The sequence below is a fragment of the Dendrobium catenatum genome, unplaced genomic scaffold (assembly GCF_001605985.2).
Source record: "Dendrobium catenatum unplaced genomic scaffold, ASM160598v2 fragScaff_scaffold_853, whole genome shotgun sequence".
In the NCBI taxonomy this organism is placed as follows: Eukaryota; Viridiplantae; Streptophyta; class Magnoliopsida; order Asparagales; family Orchidaceae; genus Dendrobium; species Dendrobium catenatum.
The window spans coordinates 573,434-583,501 of NW_021319315.1; the positions used below are offsets into that span (position 1 = coordinate 573,434).

At 34.1% G+C, this 10,068-nt stretch overlaps 1 protein-coding gene across 5 annotated transcripts in view; it reads left to right on the forward strand.

Moving 5' to 3' along the window:
* The first annotated feature begins 8,686 nt into the window (after positions 1-8,686).
* Positions 8,687-10,068, forward strand: part of LOC110106105 (beta-carotene isomerase D27, chloroplastic-like) — a 14,660-nt gene continuing 13,278 nt past the window's right edge. For 2 of the 5 annotated variants that reach the window (XR_003701524.1, XM_028696909.1), the window contains exons 1-2: positions 8,687-9,186; positions 9,270-9,362. Coding sequence is in view for 4 of the 5 variants with exons in the window: in XM_028696909.1 (XP_028552742.1) it covers positions 8,824-9,186; positions 9,270-9,362 (456 nt within the window). In the remaining variant the exon portion in view is untranslated. The remainder of the gene's footprint in view (positions 9,187-9,269; positions 9,363-10,068) is intronic. The other 3 variants (XM_020835865.2, XM_020835867.2, XM_020835866.2) reach the window with 3 other exon arrangements.

The following is a 10,068-nucleotide window of genomic DNA, read 5'->3' on the forward strand; positions in this document are numbered from 1 at the left end:
CACGTGATAGTTGGATGTTTTGTCTTACGTAGTATTGATATGATATATACATACATTTATAATTCATATGATCATGTATTGGCAAATACATGGTAGTATATATGATATAATACATGATGCGATAGAGAGAGAAGGATGAATAAGATTGATAAGAAAATGCAAGTGTATGAATACATACATACATGCATGACACATGATATACATATAGCATGTATTTGAAAAGAAAAGAATAATGATTCATAATTGATAGCTTAACTGAAATTTTATTGAAGATTTATATAGAATGTATTGAAAAAAAAAAGAAAAAATATATATAATTTATTGATGTAATGATTCTTGATTTACTTCTATTTATGTATATTCTAAAGATTTTTGGACTAATGTTTGTTTATTGATCATATTGATTCAATGAATGATATAGATTCATATATATCTTGCCAAGTTGTTTGATTCAGATAAATCATGTATATTGATTCTGAGTATCTTGCATTGATTGCAGTTTTAGGTTCTGGTGATCAACTGAGTTGTTAGCTCTCTCTATGATTTTTATATGTTTTCTTTTTGAAGGAATCATGAACTCATGGAGTGAGGTTGATTGGGATCCTAAGGTTTAGTCTTGTTTTTTGTATTTTTTGTTTTATTCTTTTAAAAGTAGGAGTATTTACTGATAGATTGATGTAGTAGATTGAACGTCTTGTTATTGTACATGAATTTTGAGTAATGAATATAAAATTATAAATTTATGTATATGATTTATAGTTGCTTTCGTTGAATTTATTTATACTAATTAGGGACTTTGATAGATGAAACAGTAAACGAAAATATGCAATTCTTCCGAATTAAATATTGAGGGGGTCACAATATTAACACTTTACCACATTTATTGCTCACAAGCCTACTCTGCCCAATACGAGGATGTTAGAGTCTCCATGCCTACGACGCCTTTGTTGGAGATATTGTTGTGGCGAGTTCAGGCCTTGGAGGAGCAACTTGCTCTCATTAAGATCGAAGTCAAGGAGTAGAAGAGTAGGGGTGAGGCCTTGGAGAATGAAATTTCCTATATCATAGGTGATGAGGTTGTCGTATTGCACATGAAAGTGCCTGACTTAAAGATAGTGATGTTAACAACTTGCAAGCTCTTAGAATTGTTATGATTCATCTAGTTCCTTGTTGAACACCAATTCTTACTACACTTAGGAAAAAAGGAATGTAGTATCCCATGATATTCTCTCAGATCCTATGCACATGAGGTTGTCTGCATGTACAAGACCTTTTTTATAGTAACCTTCACGCCTTTTGCTTCTTACCCTTTTTTTTATTTTTCTCTTGTTGATGTTGATTGTAAATTCATTATTAACCGAGTATAATATGAATACTTTTTGATTAGGTCCGGTGTCCTGACGTAGCTCTATGTTCGGATGCCAATAACATGTCGCCACGTGCTCTTACTCTTTACCGCGCAGCCCGACGACCCGACCCGGACCAGAACCCGATATTGCTATGTTCGCGTATTGCTAGGTATTGCTCGACAATAACGAGAAAACTGCTCTGTGAAGACCAATACCGAGCAATACCTATTAAAACCGGGGTATTGCTCGGTATTGCTAGGTATTGGTCTTCATAGAATGATATTTCTCGTTATTGCCGAACAATATCGATCAATACCTAGCAATGCCCGGGTCTGCACAAATGAGCCAATACATAGCTATCCCGTGACCGGTCCGAGTCGGGTCGTCGGATCGCGCGGTAAAGAGTAACAGTACGTGGCACCATTTTCCTGGCGTCCGGATGTAGAGCTACGTCAGGACACCATACCTAATAAAAATTCCTTCTCTTGAGGATTAATAGGTGCTTGAATTCCTCTTCTTTTCTCCCCTTGTTCATGAGGGAGACAGGAAGAGGAAGTTAATGGCGGCAAGATCATCACCAAGCTCCCTGGGGCGCCCTGTTGGGTGACTCTTGCCCATCCATGCCTACAATCCCTCTTCATTATTTTCATGTATCGTCCACTAGCTAGTTATTAGCTAAGGCTCAAGATGGCTTTGGCAAACCTACGTCTAGTGACGTGTAGGAAATCACCCCACCTAGGTTGAACACTACCACAAGGTGAGTTCTTTGGTCAAACTCGCTTGAAAAATGTGCCTCCTTGATTGTGCTCCTTAACGGTGAGCCCTTCTAACTCAAGCTTCATTGGGCGAGTGCTTGTCTATTTTTGACCTTGATTTGATGAGTGCTCCTTAAAGTGAGGCATATTCTAGGGAAATTATTATGTGCGGAGATAGAAGGCAGAACATCGTCCGGAGATTAACCAGAATGTGTCATGTTAGCGGTACCGAGATGTAGTGATGAGCAGTACCGAGCACAGGGATGATGTGGCGCATTCTGGTTGGTCTTCGGACAACGTTTGACGTCCGCAAAGAATAATTAATCCATATTCTCAGCCTGCGCACCTTTAATTGAATTTCTCATGGATGTACCTGCTTGGCACATGCTGATACTTTTTTTTAGTATTTTTTTATCTCATCTTCTTTCATCAGCTTATGCAAATGAGTATATGATGCTTATGCTGAAATGATGATAATTTTTTTTGTATTATTTTCTAAGTTTTTGAATTTAAGAAATCTTTTAAGGCACTAATATTTGTGTTAGACTGTGAGGAGCTCTCGTCCGTGAGCGTCGTCCGCTCTTTGCAATCTCGTTGTCGATTGCCGTTAATGCTATAGTGTGCCTCTAATTCTTCCAAATTAGTATGGGCTAATAGTACAATATCCAATCTTCTATTTAGGTTTCGTTTGGGACTGTTTTTAGTAGTAAGAAAATTGTCACAAATAAATATTTATTGATTAAATTTTAAAATTACATAATGCATAATTTTGATTATCAATTAAGAGATTTTGAGTTTGAGTCTTATATTTGTGATGTGTATGTAATTTATCTTAATTGACCTACATTTTCTAACAAAAAATTAAAATACTTAAAAAAATTATTTTCAACTTAGATGCAGAAGTGACATCAATTTGATACACTTAACCGATCATTATAGACTTTATCAGTTTCCATCAAATATTTTCGCAAATTTCTTATGATTTATTATTGCGAGTAATTATATTTAAGAATGAATATATCATCACAATTTTAAAGAGAAATTAAATTACTAATATTTTAAAATGCCTCAGTTAAAATAATATTATAAAGTGAAATAAAAACAAAAATTATGTTCAGACATAGCGGTAGTAAATGGGGGAATAAATAACATTTAATAAATCAGTAATTTCTAAATATACATTTTTTTTTCTTTCTGGGAATTAAATTCCATGCAAGTGCCGCTTATAATTTTCCAAAAATAATAAAAGCATCTTATACGTCATAAAAAACGGTCTCAATTGAGCATGAGTTACTGGACATTTGAATTAAAAAATTTCAAAATTAAATCTAGGACTAATTGGATTCTGATTTCAGCAAATTTATAATGAAATTAAACACTCCGTTATCGCCAGATTTTTTACTTCTATTGCTTGCCAAATTTGGCCCTCGGTACACTGTAACTTGACTACGGCCCTACGACCATCGTTGCTCAACTGCGGTCCTCAGAACGTTATTGTTTGACTATGATCCTCAAACTACTATCGTCTGATTATAGTTCTCAGATCGCTATTGCTCGATTACAATCTTTCTAACTTCTGTCACCTGGCCATGATCATTCCGACACCCGAGCACTCCTACGAATTTTGAAGGATTCTCTATATTATTATGCTTTCACAGTCTCCAAATTTAAGTGTAGGCCAACCTTTGTAACTTATTCATATGCAGTGGAATCTCCATATCTAAGCAAAGCTCGGTGGTTTTTCTCTTTTCGGATTTGTCAAATAAAAAATATGATATTTTCAAGCTCTTTTACCTACCTATTTGTGTGCTAGAAATTCACGCATCACTAGGTATAAAACTCTCTCACACTACCCCTGCTAGCCTGCAGCTTCTATTCATTTATTTTTCGTTGCTATATTTTTATTTTTTTAAAATAATAGCTAAGTTAATAATTTCGCTCAGTTTTTATTGCTCAAAGTTTGACTTGACAACATTATAATTTATTTTCTTTTTATCAGATCACCAGCAATTACTCGAAATTCATTTGCCCTATCGTAAGCTTGGTCGACATAACAACTACTCAAGAATTATTATTCAATATTTCAATGAATTTCCTATCCACCCCTTAATATTACCTTACAAAATTATAGAATCAAAATGAGTTTTAGAATCCTTGAATTAGAAAATAAAATTATGTTAAAATATCCGAACAAAACATGATCAAATTTAATTTTAAAATTTATAGAGCTATTTTAAAAGGGGTGCAATACAAATATAATTTAGATTATGCTTGTTGCGCGTCGAATGTTCGCGGTGGTAGAGAGATAAAAAACTTAGCATCTTAGTTTTAAACGAAAATACAATACACATATAGATAAGAGAAGGGTGTTGCACTAATAAGAGTTACCATTTTTTTTTACATGAAAAACCCATGAATGGGAAAATCATGGGGTGATTGAGGTCGGAGAGATCGTAGTCGAATGACGATTGAGGTTGGAGGTACCATAGTCGGCAGGTGAGGGTAGTCAGAGGGATCGTAGCCAGGCAACGAAGGTCATAGGGACCATCATCTAATAGTTGAGGTCGAAGGAACCATTGCAACGTGACAGAGGTCAGAGAAATCATAGTCGGCAGGCGACGGAGATCAAAGAGATCATAATTAAGTGATGGAGGTCCGAAGGGATATAATTGATGGATGACAGAGGTCAGAGGGACTGTAGTTAGTGGGAAATTACAGATGTCGGAGGGATCACAGTTGGGTGGCGAAGATCGGATGGATAGTAATCAGTCTATGGATGTCATAGGGACCGTAATGGAATGATTGAGGCCGAAGGGACATTGTTAGGTGGCAGAGATCGGAGGGACCATAGTTGATGATAATGGTGGTCGAAGGGACCATAATCACACGATGGGGATCCAAGGGACCGTAGTCAACATGTAATGGAGGCCGGAGGGACCGTAGTCGGTGGCATGGGTGACAGTGATTGAAGGGATCTTAAACTGCCAACAAAAGTTGAGGGACCATAGTTGGGAGAGTGAGTTTAAGGGGATAGTTGTCGAGAGACTGAGGTCAAGGGGATCGTTGTCGGGTAGCACATGTCGAAAAGACGATAATCAGGTAACTGAAGTCAAAGGGATCATAGTTGGTTGATTGAGTTTGAATGGACCATTGTTAGGTAACAGAGATCAAAGGGACTGTAGTTGATAGGCGACATAAGTCCGAGTGACTATAGTTAAGGGATGGAGGTTTGAGTGACTGTAATCAGTGGGCATAGCAAAGGTCCGAGGGAACATAGTGTAATAGCCCATATTTTGAACTAGTTAAATAAAATTTTTTATGAGTCATTAAAAGTTCAAATCACAAATTATCTTTGTTATAGCATAAATATTATAGTGATTTAATTACACAAAATTTTTCATAATTTTTAGGCATCAGTGCAAATTCTTAAGAAAATTAACACATGTCAGTATAAGTGGGGATTTTGGGACCGTTAGGTGTCCGTTTTTTAAACAAATTTTATCAAAAGTTTTTAAATAAAATAAGCTATCTTATGGATATTTTTTTATAATTTTTGAAGCCCCGAAATGATTTATATGAATTTTATACTAAAAGTTAATTAAATTAAATAATTATACTAATATTTATATCATTATTTTATTATAAAAAATATCTTAAGCCACTCAAGGCATTAAAATCCCATTTCTCTTCTAATTTTGGATGATAGAGAAATATTAAGAGGAATTAGACAGAAATTAATAGAGAGAAAATAGAACGTAGAATTTTGAGGTGGTGGAGCGATTTTCGTCTATCGATCGTATTGGAGATTTGCTCGTTTCATTGTAAGAAATTATTATCTTATTTCTGATTTTTATAATTTAATAATTTTGAAAATTTATTGGTCAATTTTATATTTTTGTTATAAAAAAATGAGGATAATTTTGTATTGATAAATTTTTCATCATGTAACTTTTTATATGTTACAGAAATTGAGATTTTTTTAGTGTTTATTTGAGATTTTTTACTAAGTGATTCTAAAAAGCAGTGATTTTAACCAATTCAAAAAAAAAAAAAAACTAAAAATAGTATTTTTTTAGTTCAATTAAAGCTTCAAAACGTTGTTATATAGGATCAACATCAAAAACCTTCTGTGTTGTCCCAACACCTTAAAGCTTTCTTATAACCTGCAATGTGATCTTTATCAACTTTCTCAATCTGATGAAGATCTAGAGTGTTTTACTACAAAATGCTGCCCTAATAGCCATTATTTTTTGTAGTGTTGATAAATTTCTAAAAATGTGAATTTCTAGTTAGTGGGGTTTTTTATTACTTATTGTTAGAATATTTTGGCACTTTTTGAATTAATCCCAATTATACTTTATTTACTATAATACATAGAAAATGAATGTGGATATATGAAGATTGGTTGATTGATATAGTAATGTGATAATAATGTATATGTAATAGACAAGTAAAGATTGGTTGAACCATTGGTTGGATATTGATTGACCTATATAGGATAGTGGGCTAACAAACGTTCATTTACATACTATGATTGGATGTTATCATCTACTAATACAATTATATAATAATTGGGAGTTATAAGAAATTATTACTATGCTGACAGACAAAGACTAACGACTCTATTTATTGAGTCAACGGTTATCGACTATTGATTACTAAAAATATTGTGATTATTAGAACTTCTTATTTGTTTAATGTGACTACTGAAATGTATATTACGAATTCATTTTCACTATATGACTTTATTGAATTTCTTGTCACTTTATGAATTTATTGTTATTATATTATTTTACTGGTATGACCACTGAATTTACTTGTACCAATACAAACACTGATACTATTACTGATACTACTAATTCATTGTTACTATTATCATTATTGATTCAATATACTAATTAGTAATATTGAGCATATGACATACTGTGTACATAGGCTTCGTTTGGGACGGCTTTCTTACTACTTTTTAAAAGCAGCTTTTTAGTATAAAAAATTTATTTGTTATACTAGAAAGCTCTTTAAGAAGCAATAAGAAAGCTGTCATAAACTAAGCCATAATATACTAAACATGTGATTAAGTTACTAATTTGAGATTGATATAGAATAACTTGATAGCATGTGTATATCATTATAAAATTTATTGTATTTATATGATTCTAAGAGTCCTTACCGATGCTTTAATTTTACCATTTTATATAATTTTTTTACTGATTGATAGTACTGATACGACGACTATTTTATCAATTCGACGCCCATATTGATTTACTAGTTTTTCCAACATACTATTTTACTTACATCCATACCATAATATTTTACTATTTATAGATTCTACTGCCAATGTATGTGAGTTTTACTATTTATGCATTGATTCTTAATTATATGATTCTTACTATTATGAATTAACTAATGACATGGATACTGCTTATTTAATGTGCTTTGAATTCAGTTATAGGATTTTAGTGACTTACTTGACTATTTAGCTCATTATATATAGTTTAAATAATTTTAGGTCAGGAAAGAGATTCAAGAGTATGAGATTGATCGGGATTCCTCATGCTTTATTTTTTATTTTAGTTATTCTTTTGTACTCAAGAATGAAAGGATATATTGTGATTAAACGATTCATGAGTATTGTGTGTATATATATATATATATATATATATATTAATTTTTAACTTATAAAATTTATTTCCACTGTTTATTATTTACGGATGAAATTATATAGCCTTAATTGTTGTACAATAAAACATAAAAGAAAAAATTCTTTCAAATTAGATTATGGGGTGTTACACGTAGTTTATAGGAGATAGAGGTTGTAGGGACCGTAGTCAGTGAGTGATAATAGTCAGAGGGATCGTAGTCGGTGGACATAGATCGTAAGGGTCGTAGTTAGGTGAATGAGGTTAAGGGGACTGTTGTTGGGTGACATAGGTTGACACGACTATAGTCTGAGGGCAACAGTGGTCAAAGGGATAGTAATCGGGCAAACGAGGTTGGAAGGACTGTAGTCGGACGATTGATGTTTAAGGGAAGAGGTCGAATGAACAATAGTTGGACAACAGATGGTTGAAAGGATCATAACCGAGTGATTGAAGTCGAATGGATCATATTCCACAACAGTGATTAGAGGGATCATAATCAGCAGGTTATAGAAGTCTTTGTGCATTAGTGGCTACCGAATAGAGATACGACGATGATGGTCTAGCAAAGGTCCAATTGTGATGGTTGGGTGGCGAGATTTTGCCGGTGGTGGTGCCAAGGTTGAGCTCTCGAACTCTTCAAGTCTTATAATTCTCTTAAGTCTCAGAATTTACATGACCTTCGCTAGACCATCACCGTCTATGATACCTAAATAAAAACAAAAATTTAAAACTCATTCTGATTAAAAATTAGACTGAATATTATATAAATTTTTTCTCTTTAATTTATATGGAGGTTAATACTGTATATAATTTTCATAATATAAACATTTAAATTTTTTGAAATTCATGAATTTTACTGGGCGCGATATCTTCACAGCACTTTATTTTCAATATTACTACATCCACCTACTGACCACACGCCCAAAACCAACCTTATCCCTACGTTCTCGTGGCCGTGCTCTCTCTCCCAAATGTCCGGTGAAAAAACCACCTTCGTGTTCGAATTCCTCCGCCCATCCTTTTCCCATTCCCACAACATTTATTAACCCAAAACAACAGAGCGACACAAGCGAAGTAATGGAGATCCTATGCTTCCCAACCGCTCGATTCTCTCCCCGCCACCCAATCAAGCCCCCAACGCTCTGCAGCCCCGCCACCGTCCTCTCCATCCGTTGCGCACAAGTAGCAACAGCTCCCATGGGGGAGAAAACACAGTACAAAGACGGATTTTTTGAGAAGGCTTTCATGGGCCTCTTTTCTCGGAAGATGCAGAAGTACGCTTCTGGAGGAATAAAAACCAATCGACAGCTTTGGGAGTGGGACTACGACAGCTTCGTGGACGTCTCCAAAAGAGTTATGATGGGGCGGTCGCGCCAGCAACAACAGGAGGTGGTCAGAGAAGTTCTCCTCTCCATGCTGCCTCCCGGAGCTCCAGCTCAGGTTTAACTACTCTCTTCTGTCACTCATTAATACGCACCCGACTTAATTTCTTATTAACATTCACGAAATTGGTTGGGTTGCAGTTTCGGAAGCTGTTTCCTCCTACAAAATGGGCTGCTGAGTTTAATGCGGCGTTAACGGTGCCCTTCTTCCACTGGTTAGTTGGCCCATCAGAGGTAACCTCTTCTGTATTACTATAATTCCCCATCCATTTTTTTCGGCAAATGTATAGGATCCCTATTTGCTTGTGCCCTCATTTATTTGATAGTGCACATAATTAATTGTGGGTTGGGGGTGAAAGCGTTAACGATTGTGGCCCATTGATTAAAATCAGGGTTTGAAGTCTCCTATTTTATCATTAATAGTAATAATAATAATAATAGTAATGTTTGTTAGTGAGTACAAGCTAATCAAAATGTAGGAGTTATTGCCAAAATTGTAAGAAAATTTTATATTTTTTATTTAAATTAAAAAGAAAAGGGAATAGAGCTAGGGCTATGATATGGTAGGGTTGTCGATAAATGACGTGATTTTGGTTTGATATGAAAAATTTCAGGTTTAAGTTGACTCATTTAATAAACGGGTTGGATTTGATTCCTGCATAGTAACTTGTTTATTAAACGGGATGATTTTGGGTTGATTTGTCAACCTGATTTTGGCAAAAAATGACTCATTTAATATTTTTTCTTTAAATTCTTTTATTTGTTGGTATAATCTTCTTATTTATTGATTAGTTAATCTAATATATGTAGTTAACAAGTTTATGTATATATATATATATATATATGGATCCTAATGATAAATTTCTCTCTCTGGGATGATACTCTCTTTTGGAATTCAATAAAAGGATTAGGAGCAAAAAGTTCATAAGTAGGTATATAT